Source organism: Cyprinodon variegatus, unplaced genomic scaffold, assembly GCF_000732505.1.
Source record: "Cyprinodon variegatus isolate N-32 unplaced genomic scaffold, C_variegatus-1.0 Scaffold340, whole genome shotgun sequence".
NCBI lineage: Eukaryota > Metazoa > Chordata > Actinopteri > Cyprinodontiformes > Cyprinodontidae > Cyprinodon > Cyprinodon variegatus.
Window position 1 is genome coordinate 443,107 of NW_015150793.1, and position 18,305 is coordinate 461,411.

The 18,305-nt window shown below is 37.2% G+C and overlaps 1 protein-coding gene across 2 annotated transcripts in view; it reads right to left on the reverse strand.

Annotated features, from left to right (window-relative positions):
- The window catches only part of LOC107091500 (protein FAM19A4-like), a 51,873-nt gene that overhangs the window by 26,109 nt on the left and 7,459 nt on the right, over positions 1 to 18,305 (reverse strand). The window contains exons 2-3 of one of the 2 annotated variants that reach the window (XM_015385455.1): positions 12,155 to 12,240; positions 10,513 to 10,628 (exon numbers count right to left, since the gene is read on the reverse strand). In XM_015385455.1, coding sequence (XP_015240941.1) covers positions 10,513 to 10,627 — 115 coding nt within the window. In that variant the 5' untranslated portion in view covers position 10,628; positions 12,155 to 12,240. Of the gene's footprint in view, positions 1 to 10,467; positions 10,629 to 12,154; positions 12,241 to 18,305 lie in introns of both variants that reach the window. The other variant, XM_015385454.1, reaches the window with a different exon arrangement.

An 18,305-nucleotide genomic window follows, 5' to 3' on the forward strand; every position in this document is an offset into this window, starting at 1 on the left:
CCACAGTTAAAGCTCAGAGTAACAAAGTAAGAAATTAAAGTAAATCCACCACAATTAGCTCCCCTTGTTTAATCCGTTATCATAATTGCTCCTAACTGAAATTTAATTCCCTTGCTTTCATAGAACTCTAGCTGAATAAAATTGCTCAGTCCCCATTGAAAAAAGCAGCCTGTTAGTAGGAAAAAAAGAAGAGCGGAGATAAAGTCAACCAGGTGCAGGGAGAAGGTGCCACATCCAGCAGAAAGAACAAAGAGCAGCACGTCTTTAGCTGCAATAATGAGGTCAGAAGGTGATCAGGTCTCCTGTAATGATCGCCTGCTTCAGACCTGGGATGGAGCTGTTGGTAGTTTGGAGGGATGGCTCAGACTTTTAAAAGTTAGGCTCTGTTTAAAGATAATAACCAGCTAGAAAAACAGGATAAATACAGTGCATTCTGAAATAAGTTAGTCTACAAAGAGAATGCAGGTCCAACTACAATTAATTACCTCCACTGGTAATGACTAATTAAGTTTGCCCAACTTAACCTATACAACTTGGCAACTTATAAACCACATAAATTAAGATAAGTCAAGTTGATTCCATTACTTGTTACCTATTCAAGAAATGAATTTAAATTTGAGCTGGGTTAACTTTTTAGAGAGCACTTTTTCCACATTTATTTATATCTGTCGTGTGAGGTGAAATAAACCTTGTTTTCCCAAAAAGAATTATTGTAGATATCCTTATAATTAAATAGTAAAGCATTAGGATAAAACATACTAGTGACTGTGTGGACCAGATGAAGAAGAGATGTGTCACCACAGTCAGATCAGGGGAGCCGGGAGTCTAAACTACCAATATGAAAAAAGGAAATGTGAAGCAGTTTGATGTGCTTTTATGGTTCTGTGTTTGCAATGTGTAACAATGTGATTTAACCAAAATGACCTGTGAAATATTTGTAAAATGTATACAGTCTTTCATACACATAAGTAGCAGAATAATGGGGACTGAAAAACTTCTGCATTTTTGTAGAATTGAAAGTCGGCTACACCATCATGGAGAAATAAAATGTGTAGTTCTGCTGTGCTGGGGATGTATAAAATATATCAAAATGTGATTTTTGAAGTAACCTAAAAAGACGAAGAGATAAATAAAGGAAGAGGCATTCTCTTCATAATGAGTTAAACACTTATACAATGATTTTGATCTCAACTGTTCTGACAATATTTACTTATTTACAACATGACAACACTAAGAACTTGAAATATGATTCTGTTATACCAATATGGAAGATTAAACAATGGATGAATTACATGACAGATTATAGATTGAATGCAGCCATGTAAAACTGTCACAAGGTGGCATATGTGCCATGCAGATATATCTATTGAATTGCTATTTCACAACCAAAACAGGTATTGGTTATTTGTGCATTTATGTCTTTGATATGAAAATACTGTCAATTCTTTTTCACCTGCACAACGAGCAATTGGACCATCTGCAGGTTGTACAGACTTCTTACCAAATTTTCAAAGATTTCTTACATCCCAACACAGCTGGAACTTTAAGATTTGCACATCCTCCTCAGTGGGTCACACAATTCTGTGTCCACAGCCACTAGGTGTACCACAAAAGAGGCTGAATACTGAAGACCACAGGACCCTCTCATCAGTAACCCCAGGACCTTTTAAGCTTGAATTAAGGTCAGCGTTTCAAAATGCAACCAAAAACTAATCTTTTTACATTGATTGAATATATTCATATGAATGCAATGATATTTAATGCTTTTAGTTTTCCTCTGTTAAGAACTTGATGATCTTGACACCTGTTTTATTAATAAAGTGTATCTGATGTACCTACATGGTTATAATTTACCACAGATGGGCAAGGGAGAAGGAACTGGATTTCACCATAAACATTTCTAATAGAGAATATATGGATACATAGGATAAATATGCAAGAGCCAATAATCACCAACAGAGTGATTATGACAGACCTGGTTTGAGCAGGTACAATTTCCCATGAAAAAACATTCATAACACATATACTCACTGCACAAGACTCCACTGCTAGAGACAAAACGGGTTACATTTTTCTTGAAATAGACCTAATAAGTGATGGGCCATGAATACTCTTTCCCTGAAATTATATCAAATGGATAAAATATATTAAAAAACTAATTTTGAATAAATGACGTCTCCGAGTCATCAGCCTCATCCTGCAGGACCAATTAATCTGGATTAAAAACATGTGAAGACGCCAAGAGAGTTATCTTTTGGGGTTACAATTATTAATGGCTCATAGCCTTTAAACAGAAACTAATTTTATGTTAAAACAAGATATTCCTTTCAAATGTATAATATGTGAACAGCAGATGGAAAAAAACATCACATACTTTTATTTATGCATTTTTTAATCAGGCCACAGTTTGCAGAGTAATTAAAACAACAACAAAGCATGTATTAATGCAAATGAAGCAAATACAGGCAGGTGTACGATGTGGAAACAACCTAGATGCTTCTTTATAGAAAAAAGGCTCTCTGTTGCTTGGGGGACAACACTGAGCGGAGAGAGGAAAAATGTGTACGTTTACTGGGTTTTCTTAAGAGGTACAGATGAAGCTTGATGAAAATAATAAATAAATAACATCCTAGATGCTCTTCAAGTAAATAAACATGCTGTGTCTCATGGCCAGTTTGAAAAGGACACTCAAATTCCTTTTTTTTTTAAGAAATTAGAATGCTTTTTACATCAGTAAGAAGTCAAACAAACTTTAATGAAAAATAGCTTATCTGTATATACTGCATATTTACTCAAGTTTGCTGCCTAATAAAAAAAAAAACCTTCTGCATTATTATTCATGTATGTGCAGTGGCAAAAAAACGAGGAGCTTAATTTTTTTTGTACAACAGAATCTAACCTCAAAATTATACAAAAGTAATAACTATTAGAATAAAATTATCTGTAATTAAGTTTAAGTGAGGGCTTATACTCATGGCAGGTATGTAGGGTTGATGCAAGGCTTTTTCTGTCATGATTGTTCCCTCTGTGGACTTCTGTTTAAGTTTCTTTTAAGTTTTCAGTTACACTTTGCTTTTTTATTTTTCAAGTTACCCTCTGTTGCCCTTTTGTGCCAGTCTCCTTTCCCTTACCTTACTTCTTTCTACACCTGCTCTCTATCAGCTAATTAGTCCTCCCAATGTTTCTGTCTCCCATATATACACTCCTGTTCACTTACTCTTTGCTGGATTCTCATCATTTTCTTTGGTTTAACCTTCCCTCTTGTCTCTTAGCTTTTTTGGTTCTTGAGTTTTACATGTCGATCAGTTCTGGACTTTGGATTTTGTATTTTTGCGTTTTTTCATTAAATCTTCCAAAAAACACTTTAGCGTCCGACTCTGCATTTGGGTGCTCTGAAAACCTCCACACAACCCTACATGTTCCGTGCATTTGCAAACAAGCACAGATAACCTTTTAATGAAAAATAATGACCAACATGAATAACCAGAAAAAGAGCTTTTTACATGTAAAAAATTCTAGCTAGGAATATTACAACAGAGTTAAAGTCATGTAGACATAAACATATTGCTTTCTGTACAGCATGTTCTCAGCACGTTCCTTGTTAAGGAATCTTAATTACTATCAGTCACTATTTTTTAGAATTAATACTTTGTTCTTAATAATAAAAATAGAAAAGGTAAACACACAATACATCAATACATCAGTTATAAGAGATATATTATTATGCAGAATTTGGCAAACTGGTCATTAAAATAAACTGTATTTTGCAGAGTTTTTTCTAACACTGATCTAGTATTTTATAATATCTATACATCTAGAAAAAATTTTTATTATTATTTTTAGGCTTACAAGTCAGAGAGACTACTCAAAAGGAACAAGCAATGACAGGGTCTCTTGAGCTACTAATCATTTTTACCGGTAAATGAGTCTCTGACTAAACACATCAAAATATAGATATCTGTTGGTCTCATACTATTAGAGATTTATGTCAGCTTTACTCCCAGCAAGCCGTTCAACTACTAGTTTTATAAATTTCCGGACATTGTCACAAAACTCTTTTACAGACCCTTTTTTTTTATTTATTTAAAAAATCCAGATTTTCAAAGAAACTATTGTTTTGTGTTGGCTCCTACAGCGTGAAATCAGCTCCAGTCTGAGCTCAAGATGTCGGACACTATTTCATTGGACTTATTTCGAGCGGTTCTTAAAGATAGACAACTAGCTTCTATGAAACAGTGTCACATCTTTTAAATAGCTTTTATTGTTTTATATTTGTGCATATGTATTAATTGGTTTTATTTTTGTAACCAAGTTGTAGTGTATGTCAGATCTCTGCCCAGGTCCCCAATGAAAATGAGATCCAGATCTCAACAGGGTTTAGGCTACCTGGTAAATAAAGGAAATTATAAAAAATAAAAAAAATTGTACAACTTTTGTGTCACAAACTTCACAAAGTCTGAACAGATAGTTCTTTAATTTTCCCACATAAAATAAAGCATACCATTGGACCGATTCCAGTCAAAGGCTGCATGCTAGCCTTAGCATAGAATCTTTTAGGATAAAAACATTGCCAGCAGGAGCAACACAAAATTTTACATAACACTATGTTTTAGTCAAAGCCATTAGGTTCCAAATCTTTATACAGTGTTGTGAAAAAGATTTTCTCTCATTTGTAATTTTGTAGTGTTTTTCTTATGTCAGATCATGAAACAAGCTTTAAAATTGAACAAAGCCTATCTGACTGAATACAAAAAGAGTTTTTAACATTTTGATCTAATTTAGACAGAGAAACAAAGGCTGCATGAACCCACCTGGTCCTTTGTTATAATTTAATTGCATCTGCCTGAATTTTGGTGTCTTACTGGAACTGAATAAAGCAAAAATTCTGTTGCCTACAAGAAAATTCTGAATATTAACTCATTTTCTGAAGTTATGCTTAAGGACAAACAGGCAGCTCAACAGCACACCAGGAGGCATGGCGTGAGGATCTGATTTCAAGCCCCACACCCACAGACTGCCACTCTGGGTCCCTAAACAAGACCCGTAACGCCAGACTGCTCTGCAGGGCGCCGCACAATAGCAGCCCACTGCTCCCCAAGGGGATTGGTTAAATGTAGAGAGTTCATTTCATTTCTCTGTACTTGTGACTGTGTAATGACAATAAAGAGCTGGAAAAGAAAAAAAAAAGAAAAAGTCCATCTCTGAATGGTTCAAAAACGTAAAAAAGGGTTTTCATCTGTGCCGTACGTTTGGATCTGAATAACCTTATATGAACTTGAATAGGCAGGTCATACTGGAAAACAATCCACAATTAAAGAGTAAACAAAAAATTCCTCAATATGGATTTAAAAGATCCATTGCCAGTTATTGCTGTCTCTTAATGGCAGCCAACAAGGCTGTTAGGTTTAAGGGGGAATTTACTGTCTTTACATAAGGTCAGGCTCCTTTATAGAAAGCTCTTGATAGAATATTATTTTAAAGATAGTCAGATATTAGCACCTGTAATTAGACTTGGTGTAAATATCCAAAACAGTTAACCAAAGGTGATGTTAATGACATACTGAATTTCTCTGCTCAAAATGTCTTCCTCCATATCTATAACTTCTGTTTGCATTCTCTATATTCTTCTATAACTGTGTTGTGCTGATTGGGACCTGTATTGGTGGAGCAGTCTGTAACATGTAATCCTGCCTTGGGTCCTTCTACATGGACTTTGCATGTCTTCCATGTGCATGTATGGTATCTTTCTGGGTACACTGGCTTCTCTCACAAAGCAAAAAATCATTAAGTCAACGATTAAACTATAAAGTCAAGTGAGGGCTCTAAATTGCCCTTGGGTGAGAGCATGAGTGTGAATGTTTGTGTTTTTCAGTGCAGCTCTGTTAGTCTGTCCAGGGTGTACCCCACCTTTCATCCATAGATTAGTTAAGTCACTATCCCACTGTGATCCTGATGTATAACTGCCTTCAGAGTGTTTTCTTGTCAGACATACAAAAAAACAGCTTTCTTTTATTTTGAGCTTGTTTTTAAAGTAGAGATTTAAATCGATTTTGAATTCAGTTTGTGTGTGTATGCATTAAAGGTAAATTCTCAGTGAGTGGTGAAAAGTCTTCACACTACGTTAAGGAAAAGCGAGAAGTGTGAATTATAATACCAGCAGAAATGCTGAGGCTTAATGATAAACCCCACGGTTTTACCTTCTATATCAACACCCTGCTGCCTCTCACCCCTCATCTACTAAAGATTTATGTGTTAAGCATTCAGCTCCCAGCTATGTACACAAACTAACAGTGTGTCGAATGTCTCAATGTTGCCTTTAAAGCATTCTGTTATGGCCATATCAGTGTAATAGAGCCCTACATGCTGAGATGAAAAGACTTTTCAAGCATGGCTAAATGCTTCTATTCCTGCAGCAGGCGGTGTGGACGGAGGTGGGGGGTGTAACAATAGCTGGGCATTTAGGCTGCCTTGAACTGATGGGTTAGTCAGGCGACTGATGTATTCTGACAGGCACAGACAAGCAAGAGAATTGTACAATTTATCAAAAAAGCGATGTCTTTCCCCCAGTCAATTCCAGACAAGCATGTCTATAGCTGAGAAAGGGCAGGTATCAGGCAACTGTCTGAGGTCCTGAAATCCAAATCTAGGAGGTGATATGGTTACATCCATGCAGATATAAACAGATTAGTTTTAATACAGCTATGTCCTTCTTTTTGGTTGTAGTCATTGTCTTTAACTATTTCACATGTTTCCCTTCTTTGTTCCATTATTTCTCCACCTTTTTTTTCCACAGTTTATCAATCCTCCAGACACTATCTGTGTTCTACAGGCCTGCATTAAGCTACCCTAGTTTCTGCTAATTTTCATTACAGGCTGCAGGTAGCACCAAGTGCTGCTGTACAAGATACATATCAGGGAAATGGGCTCACTTGACCTTTTTAACTTTGTATTTATTCCTTACAAAAAGCCATAAGGGAATAATACCAACTTTCATGCAAAATTCATTAAATAGATGGAATGCCAGATGGACGACATACTTAACTCGGAAACTTACATTAAAAATGCAAAAATATGATGTGAAATGATCACTTTAAAAGATGAGGAAAGAACTTGTGCTTCCAAGAAATTGACTCAGATAAAGGGGTTCCAGGAAACAAGCATTCTAATTACATTATTAAATAGTAAATGCTGTAGAGGGGCTTGGTTTTCAGAGCTGTGAAAAAAAAAAAAATACCAGGAATACAGGCTAATAAATTAATCTTTTAATGCAGTTGCATAATCCTTCTTTAAAGTGTTAGGAAAAATGTAACTTTCCAATTGAGAGCCTCTTATTCTGTCATCTATGTAGCTAAGCCCACCGGCTTTCTGATGTGACCATAAAGTCCAGTGGGGTATTTCTGTGCTGACTTGGTAAAATGTTCTCTAACATTATCCTACAGAACAAAGTAATGAGCATTAAGGTTTGATTTTCTGGTAGAGGTGAAAAATCTTAATGGTGCCGTGTGCATAGCAGGTCCTAGAGCCTTTGGATAAGAAATAACCCGACAGAGCTCCTATGATACTTAACTCTAGACATTAGATGATTTCCCACCTTTATTTCACAGAAAACCCACCAGGAGCAAAGCTTAAATTTTTACCTGATGTAACCAAACCACTCAGTTACACCTAAAGTCCGAGTGGACTCCAGGAGTCCAAGAGTTTATTTTGACAGCAAAGGTTTCTCCATACAGGACATACAACAATCGGTGGGTATTTAGATAGGGTCTAAAAGTTGTTTATTTTCGTATCAATAAAATGCCATTTTTAAGCACAATTATACTCACCGCTTGTAATGAAGGAAAAAAAAAATTGACATATGGCCATTATCCAGGGGAAATGGCCCCCTGTGTCAGGTTATATTTATAAGTTATTTTACTAATTGGACATTTCTTTAACTCTGATCAACTAAGTTGAGTACACAAAGTAAATTTGTTATTGTTGGAGACTTTCAATTTCTTTTAAATGAGGATTCAAAAATGTTAAGATTGAGCTGCTTGCGTTCATTTGTTCATTTTCTTGTCTTACAATCTCCTATTTAAAGTTTTCCTATGATGGTTTCTTTATGTTTCTTTGTGTTCGTTCGATTTTATCACAAAGCAGATAATTTACCCAGTAAATGCAACTTAGAGAGCTTTATAGAAGATAAATGCATGTTTTTCTAGCATTTTGCAGAGTCTTTTATTTATGTGTGCACTAAGCTTTACATGTTCAGTAAAAGTAATACATTTAGCTCAGTTTTTCATCTTTGTGTGCTAAATGTTATATTATTTAAAGTGAAAGGGAGATAAGGAGATCAGAGGTTGCATCGTATGCCCTTCAGTGCTGATTCATAAAAAACTATAAAATATATATATAGCAAACTGGAAGAAAAAATCTTCCAATCACTTTTTCCATAATCTCTCCGCCTGCCTTAACAAGGAGCAGGGACACTTTAAATTGCAGAAATATTAGGAGTTAAAATTACAAATATTTTCATTATGTTTTGGTTTGTTAATAGATATTTAGTAAAATGTAGATTGTCATTGAGAACGACAATGTGAGTGAAATTAACATTTTAAAAATGTGTTGTATGTTCATCATTTGATGCATTCTTTGACCTACAGAGCCACTCTGTGGTGATTTGAGGTACAACATCCAAATTGATCATGAACGTCCCACTAATCAGCTAACTAAACAGCAGCAGAAGTGGTTAAATTCCCTAAAAATGTATCTGGCAGCAATAACATTCACCCAATTACTATTTTTCCCTCAAACTGAGTTATGTGTGTGATATTGATATTCACAGCCAACAGGTCTTAAGCCTTCACTAATTAGGGTTGACCATCAAATAAAAAAGCTGCAGTGCGTTTGTGTGCAAGATATCTTGTTTCTCAGCAAGTGTGAAATGAGGAGGGGGCAGGGGATGATGCTGACCTTCACAATCCACAGAGCCTGTAATTAGTTGTGTCCCTGCCGTAAGCAGGCTGCCTTCTTTCTTCACTTAAAAGGAAACTAACACAATCGCTCGCCTGAAAGGACGGGATGCTGGTAGCATTTCTGTGCCATATAAAGGTCACCCTGCAAAACACAAGCAGTAAAAGTGGAGAAATTGGGAGATAATTAAGGAAACTGTTGTAATTAAGAGTGAGGAAGAGGGGACTTAGCAGGTTTCAGCAATGGTGTCGGTGTGACTCAGCACTAACTGTCCCTGGAGTCATCCTCACAGACATGATAAAAAGAAGAAGTATTTGGGTTTGGTCAAGTTGTGTTTGTTTTGGGTGTTTTTGGTGGGGGGAGAACTACAATGATTTACAGAGAATAACCGTTCCACATTCATTAAGTGACAAGTGACAAACGGTAATTTGGCAAACCTTACAGTAGCTGCCTTGAACAGTTCCCCTCTTGCATTCAGGGCAGATATTTGACAGCACTGCTAATACTGTTGCTGTCCACCCAATCGATTGTTTTTCACCTGAGCTGTGAATATCAGCATCTCCTCCAGAGTTAGCACTGGCACCTTAGCTGTCTGTCTATACAGAGCTCGTTTTGCCCAGCCTTTTAGTTTATATGGTGGACTTCCATGTCCCTAGATGTCTACATTTGAAGCAAAGGCTTTCCATTTCCACATGACAAGTTCAACAGGGCTGAGTGAGACGTTAGACGCTTGAGGTATTACTTTAAAATCTAACTCTCTTTTATACTTCACAGCTTCTCCCTGAGCTGAGCTGTCTGCTGTCTCCCTTGATTTTAATGATGTTGTTTCTTTAACATACTCCTGAGGCCTTCACAGATCGGCTGTTTTTATATCAAATTAAATCACACACTGGGAAACTCTATTCGTTTATGATGGCAATTTGAGTGGACTAGCCATTCTTAAGTGGATCAGGGAATTGTGTGGTGAATGCATATAAATACTTTTAGGATTTCCATTTCTAACTGATGTTAGAGGTTGTTTTTGGGCTCAATGTGAAAAATATTCAATAAGCATGAACACTTTTGAAAATGACTAAATATCTAAACTAATTTAAACTTCCATGGCAAACATGATTAGTTGATAACTGTGAGTTCAGGGCCTTTACTCCTTATGAGAGACACTTAATCATGTGGTACCACCGAAGGAGTGAGAGTCCTTGAGAATGGCACTGACTATGAAAATGTTTCACATCTACACTGTGAATAGATGAGATCTCACCCAAACTGATATGTTTGTGTTGACAGTTTCTGACAGTTTAAGTGCTATGTGTGTATCAGTGTACTCTGTATCACTCAAACAGAAGCTGTTTTGTTGCATTGAGCCAAATATGAGTCCTTGTCTTGGGTATATTCTGTCAGAGGGAAGAAATGAGCAAAACATCTTCAACCAGACCCCTCCTCCATGATGTAGGCTGGCGAGCATGCGTCGGGGTGAGGGAACATGTGTTATACCTCTGAAATGACAGTGTAATTAACCTCTCATGGTGGAGGAAGGGGGATTCAGGGCAAAACCCTGTGTACCTGTGGATCCCCGATGATTACGGTTGCCGGCGGACACTGGATCAACCCAGAGCATCACCAAGGCAACAAGGAAGGCCACCTGCCAAGGCCATGCTGACCTTCCCCTCAGCTTCATCCTGAGAGAGAGGGGGTCGGGGGCAAAGAGGGTAAAAAGGAGAGTATGAGAAATTGAAGAAAAGCCTAGAAAACAACACAAATGCAGCTTTTCTCAACAATGTTAGAGGTTAGCTGGCAAAGGTCAGAAGAAGAAAATACAAACTTAAAAACAGACGTGACCTGAGGAAACCCTTGTTTCAACCTTACACGTCTACAGCGGCTGTCAAAGAATGTTCAGCTAAACAATCAGCATTGGCATTTCTTTGGGGTTTTTGTTTTCAAGTCATGTTGGGGTAAAATTTTCAGATCTACTTGTGGGAGTGATATAGTTAAAATAAAATGTCCCTGGTCATTGAAAGAAAAACCCACATAAGTAATACTACACAGTCACTGTTATTTTTACTAAAATAAGTATTTTTTATGAATAAATGACAAGGTAACCGAGTTTGTTTTTATTTCCTTTTCTTTGTTTTGTTTATTTTAATGCATGTCCTAAATTAATTAATGTTCTGTGAAGACCTCAGAGGTTTGTTAGAGAACATTAAGGGTCTAATGAAGATCCAGGAGCACAAAGAAGAGGTCAGAGGAAAAGTGCATGAAAAAGTGTCTTAGGTTATATCTAACGGTTTCGACATTTCTTAGAGCACTGTTCAATCCATCATTTGAAAATCCCATGAGTCAGGTACAACTACAAACCTATCAAGACGTGACCATCCACCAGTAATTGAGTACATTAATTAAAGAAGCATTTTAAAACTGAAGGAGCTCACATTGAGCAGGAGCCCCCAACCACTCGGTAGCAAGTCAATATTTGGTCATGGGTCTATTGGTTAAGACCCATGATGTCCAAATTTTATGATTTCCTTATTGTTGACCTGTATTGAAACCTAAAATACTTTGGAACAGTAAAGAAAATATGTCAAAACACAAGCTGAATCAGATAAAACAAAAATTTTCTCCCACTAGCAACATAGAAAACATATAACTCTTGAGTGTACGTTTTTTAAATAGTATGTAAATAAAAGCAAATAAACTATATTTTTCAAACCCAATATCTCGTTTAAAACGCCTTATATTTTCTTTTTAGTGATACTTATCTCATTGTCCATTCGCAAATTTTAAATACAAATGCCAGGCAAATGATTAATTCTAGGCCTAACCAAAAAACAGAGGAAACCATGTTAGAGGCAACAGAATGCAGCGCTGAGGTTCATCTTCCAGACGGAGGTCAACCCTAAACACACATCTGGAACAACAATGGAACAATAAGGATCAATGTCTCTGCCATCATATGGCCCAGTCAAAGTTCATAATCAAACCCAGCTAAGAACCTGTAGCAAGACGATTAGGATTAATATTCCCACATTGAATTTACATCCATTATGACTGTGCTTCAGCTGTTACACAAAGAACAATGGGCAGACATTTATAGAGTAGTTCTAACACGGTTATAGCTATTTTAACAGCGTTTGCAGATGAATCAACAACCAGAGACAAAGTAGATCAACATAAACATGTGTTAGAGTTCCACATGATTTCATCTTACCTGTCTGTCTTCTATCTTCCGCTACGCAGGATCTCACGAGGTAAAACTCATGGTGGCTCTTCTTCACCTTAAACACGAAGAACACTCTGGAGAAAGAAAAGCACAAAGACGCCTTGTCAGAAAGACCAGTCTGCCCTGGGGTCCTCTCTGGCCTTCAGTGGCCTTGCACTCAGGTCTACGCACTCCTACACAAGCAACACAACATGCACAAATTCATGGACACATACAAGGTTGAAGATGTGAAGGTCTAGATTCTGTCAGATCTATTGTTTACAGTGGGTTCACCTACCCCCAGGCTATATGTGATCCCCACTCTAAACATCACACAAAGCCCCCCTCGTCCCGTGCTCCGACTCCCACTGTCTGTCATGGACACATACACAGCTTCTTCAACAGACTCACTCACAGCTACACAGATGGACACATAAAGCAACATGCATAATAAACCCCAAAATGAACTGATTCCAAAATATTTGTATATAAAAAGGAACACAGCAGAGGGGCCTATTAGCTGAAACATTTAACAGCTGATCAAATATGCCATAGGAGTGACGACACACACACACAAGCACACTAAATTTGCACAGTATTTGCAAGGTAAATTCAAAGCCTGTCAGAGGACAGCAGGAGAGACTCTTCCTAATTACAGCTGAGTGACAGCCTCTGATGCAAGTGTACTTTCATACACACACACACACACACACACACCTTGTGCATGTAGCACACAAATACACACCCAAGGTAAATTACCATCCTGCTATAATAGTGTGTCAACACACCACCTCTTTACAAAGAAAAAAAAAACCTCTGCAGTTATTATAAAAAGACAACAGAGTGACATTAATAACAAAATGTTCTCCACTCCTTAAACCTTCATCAATCATCAGGTTTTATTGATATGTAACTCACCCCCATGATTATTCCTTCTGGAGAAGTTTCTCCAAAAGGAACAAAGACTGACAACTTAAATCACCCTCAAATATTAATGTGGTGCCACTGCCCCCTGGCGGTAGAGAATGTAACAGCAAGAACAGAAATGCTTGTAGAAAAGAAACCTGGTTTAAAACAGAGAAGAAACTAACAGGGCAGTCAAATATTATACCCTAAAAGTTCAAATGAAGCAATAAAGACAAAGAAGAGACAAAAGTCTCGCACAAAAAATGAGAAATGATTTTATTTTATTTTATTTAATAAAAGATAAGGAAGGAACTGGCAAATTATTCAGGTAAAAGTTAGAAGAATTAATTAAATATGATTCCCACAATCGTACAAAACACAGAAAAATCTGCATATTTGCAGCTTTTAGGGTCTCTGTTTACAAATGTAACTGGTATATTTGTGTTTAACTGTGCAATTCCTGTACAGTATTTGAAAGTATGCAAGGTGCATGAGCTGTGAGAAGTGATTAAGTATGCTGCATGGCTGCACAGAGGCCTATTTCTTATTCCCTTTTGAAAGCCTGAGCCAGGGCATGCATTTTTATCAGCTTTGTTCTGTGATACACTCATTAAAGTAGCACAGCCGTGCATGCATGCATGTGTGTGTGTGTTGTGGGGACGGCAGAGGGTGTAGAGGCTGCTTATTGGGAGTGCAGAGAGAAAATGTCCCATCGTGGGAAAAAAATGCATATATTGTACAAAATCTAGATAGTGGTTTTATATTAAAGCAAACTTTTATAGAAAGGAATCATAGAAGATTTCTGCTTATATTCAGGGTATAGAGAAATCGGCCAAAGAAATAAGTGAACTAAGCTTTGAGATTGGTCCCCTATGTATATAGATGTAATATTTTTAATATTAACATATTACTGATTAGATCTAAAACAAAAAAGCTTTTTTCTCATTTAAGATCTTACATGTCATTCAATAGGGACAGACAAGGACAACCTTTGAGTCCAGCCCTTTTTTTGCACTGTAGTTTTCCCACCATCTTACATAGTCCAGCCACCCAGACACCAGAAGTAAGAAAAAAAACTACTTAAAGGTTCGATCCCAATTTGTTTCATCTAAACAGGTAGTTTAATCTTGAAAATGCATATAAGAGTAGTTTTTCTCATTAAAAAAACTAAAGTAAAATTAAAATTCCCTTCTTACCAACAATCTAGTAACTCCACAATACACCACAGCAAATTACTTTTCAGTATAATGGAGTGATTAATCCTTTATAATAGAATTGCAAGCTGCTTTGTGTGGTGAAATACTAATGAAATAGTTTCTCTGGGCCACCCACCTGTTTGAGATAAAAACAATTTAGTTTTTTTCCTTATGACTAAGCAACATTTTCATTGCAAAGTGTGCAAATATGCCCAATAACTGTAAGGATGAGAATAATAAAAGTGGTAAGATGGAGGTAGAGCGTATATAAAGTCCATGATAAGAGAAACTGTCAGTACTTTGATAGGAGGGGTCTTAACACAACACAATGCCAACTAAATTCAACATCACTGCCTGAACTCAACACACCATCTTCAGTCTTGTAATCACAAACAAATTGGCGCACAGCCACTTGCTTATGTATGCTTTTTACTTCTGAGTGGAAAAGTGCCACGATATTCTTTTTGTTGTTGAATTGTTATGCTGCATAAGAAAACAACTTTGTGCTTATCTCCCATGGAGGACACATTGCAAGGGGATTACCAGTAAACTATTTACATTTTACAGCATTAAGTAGTCAATCTAACACATGTTGACATAAAAAAATTGTAAAGATCTTTTTAAAAAAATCAAACTTGGGCTTTTTTTTTTAAGAGCTATCTGCATTCTGTAAGGTCACTAAAAGCTTCCTATTTGAAAGGAAAGGAAACCAAGGAGCTGAGGTACCTGTTTTTAGGTAGAAATCCTCTAATTCTAAGTAATTCTAAGTCTTATTCTAAATGCCTTGGACCTTCTCAGACCAACATACAACCTTTTATAGTTTTTTTCTGTTTCAAAGAAGAGTGTTTTGGGGGAAGCTCAGCTGTCCTGACTTTGGGCAAAAAAAAAAAAAAAATACCTAAAACACTCCAGCACACTGAGCACAAACATTTGCAGGATTATCTGAGCACATCAAGTCTCACCCCATCTAAAATTATCCCTCCTGCTACATCACCCTCTCCATCTCTTCTCACTGCACGTCTCAGAGGGCTGAGAGGCTGAGCTGTGTCATTTCTCCGAGTAATCGCGCAGGACTGACACGTCGGCTCATTGGCATGCAACGAGGCAGATCTACCTCCTCCACAAATATACATCCGTGTGCCCCCCATCCGAACGACCCCCCCAACCCCCAAACAGACGCACGCACACATGAATTTGCTAAATTACTGCTGCGGATACAGGCTGTGACCTCATCTGCCGCATCAAGAAGCAGGTTTACTAAACACTTTCTGCCTGATGTGGTTGTCACTGGCCTCGCACCGTTTGTCAGTCACATAGATAATGTCAGGACGGGACAGGAAGTTTCTGTTTAGCAGGGCTGTTGGCAACAGGAAGCACATCATTATTGGATAACCTCAGTGGAACCCAGTTTTAGAAAATATTCTCATTCAGATCTAAACATAAAGCTTTTTTCCTATTTCTCTCTCTTTGCTTTTCAGGTTCCCAGACAGTCTTAGATACATATTATAAATGACTTTAACTGAGAAAAAACTATTGAAGCTTTTAATTTTTGTAATTTAAGGGATAAGGATTTAAAAAACCTTTACTATTGTATTAAATTATTTTCAAAAAAGTGTTCAATTTGAACCTCCCTGAATATAAGTTTAAATTTCTAGGAATGCTCTTTATTTTGAAGGTATTTTACAGCAATAATGTTGACTAGATTTAATAAGAATTGAAATCCAGTTTGGTAAAATAAAGCAAAAGAATAAAATCTCAGGTTATGTGTGTTCAAAAAGAAGGAATGTGCATTAGTCTGAGGACCACACACACACACACACACACACACATCCACACACTCATTCTAGACACTATCTTCCCTGTTCTGATTTTCTTTGCCCAGACACAAACCAAGCAGACAAAGAAAAAAAAATCCTATCAGTGTAAAACAAAGTGTCTCTCCCTAAGGCGGAAAGATATTTAAAATGAAACGGGCAAAAGCACAAAGCTCAGTGGGATCTCAAGTGAAGCGTTGCAGATTTCCACCGATATGCACAGTATTAACATTCAGTGTAATGTGCATCTACTTGCCCGCTCCCATGCGCGCACTCATTACAAAATGTTGCTCCTTGCTGTTTCTTTTGGGTCGCTGGGTGCATGGAGCGGGTGCGTGTAAATATATACACACAGTAAATTGCACAGGCACAATTTACAAACTTGGACACCATAGTATTCATGAGGCATGGCTCCTTGCATTTATCTGTCCCCTAATGGTCAGGTTGCTGTTTCTTCTTGCTCAAGTTCACATCAGTGTTTATACTTTGCAAACCTCCAGGTTCCCCGTCTCACTTTATTAATGCAAAGATAAATTGTAGCTTTCTATGTACCAGAACACTCTTATCATATTTGAATTTTTCCCGTCTTCAGACAAAGAAAGATTGCAAAAAAAAAACATACCCTGCAACGTATAATCCCTCTGATTAAGGTGGAGAAGGTGTAAAAGCTCACAGACATACCACAATACCAAATCTATGCAGCTGTGTTTATTCCAACAAGATCACAAGCCAATAAGTGGAAGTTTATACCAGTTTGCTGAGATGGTCTGACAGGGAAAAAAACAAGGAAGGAAAGTTGTGAGTGAACGTTTGAATTCAGGACCATTACCTGGCTGTGGTATTGACTGCAGAGTTCAGAGAATGGCACTGGCACTAAGGTACCATTACAGCTCGATTGATCTGCCTGCACTTAAGTCTAAATCCCACCTTGTTGCACAAGCCATCGTTTCAGGATACGGTGATGAAGAAATATGTGTGTCTGAGTGTTTTTAGATTTAGACTAACATGTTAGATGGAGCTTTATAAATTCTTTGGAGTTTTTTAAGGGTTTTTTTTGTTGTTGTCGTTTTCACGTCCAGCCCCCCATTTATACATTCAATCAACTTCTATACTTCTTTCTTTCTCAGCTTTCATCTTCTTTTTTTCCCTCTCCTTCAATTCTTTTTATTTTCTGGCATGAAAAAACAAACTTATCTGACTTATGTGTTATTGGTCAAAGCACATGCCACATCTGGGAGTTTAAACTCCCTTTTCCAGACATTATTCTTCAAGTTACCTACACTAAGTACAGTAATTCCAACAAGCAGCTACATAGTGATGTTTTTTTATTATAAACGCTATTCTACTACCCCAGACCCACTCCTCAGATGAAGCTCATTCTGCAAACTAAAAAGACAACAGAAGCATTGATAATGCAACCTACCGGAAATAATTTGACACATTAAAATTTCTTGGAAAGGTCAGAGTCAAGGAAAGTCAAAAGGGTGACTGAAACAATCCAAGGTCAATCTAAAGCACTATGAATGCTTATGTCCTTCTAAGGTGGTATTGTTGCCAAGAAAGCTTTAAAAAAACATATTTTATGTGTTTTGCTAATTAAAATGAGAGCCTTATACATTTTGAATAGTGTTTTAAAGACTTCCTGTTCATCACACCATTGGGTTAGTCTGATCAGCATAAAAATTGAAGAGTAGGGAATAGAGATCGTCAAATGGATTCAGGATGCGTCAAACTCACAGCCTTTGATTGAACATGGAATTAGAAGGTCAAAACAGTCACCAGCATCCCCGTCACCATCCACCTATGATGTGCAACACACCTAAACCCATTCTCACATGAACGAAGAGCTACTAGGAAAAGAAAGTTTTGGGTTTTTTTTTTTCTATTTTGTGGACAAGATTGTGGCGAAGAGAATCATATCCCCCGTATCAAAGGCTACCACTGCTCTGACAGACCCAGTTTTATGCCTGATCTGAACGTATTTCACATCACAAAGAAGAACACTGGATTGTGTTTGTTGCTTCTTTTGTTACAGCCTAAAGGTAAAGAGGAAATGTATTGTTTTATGACAACAAAACAAGTGCAGAAATTTATTGAGCCTCTAAACATTAGCTAAAATATGTATGTTCGGAAAGGGGCCACTTTCTGGTTTCTGTCATTTAAAACCTTCTTCCAGCTCAGGTCGACATTTAACAGCGAAACCCTCCTCGGTGCCACTGACAGTCACCAGCACAGTTCGAGCCC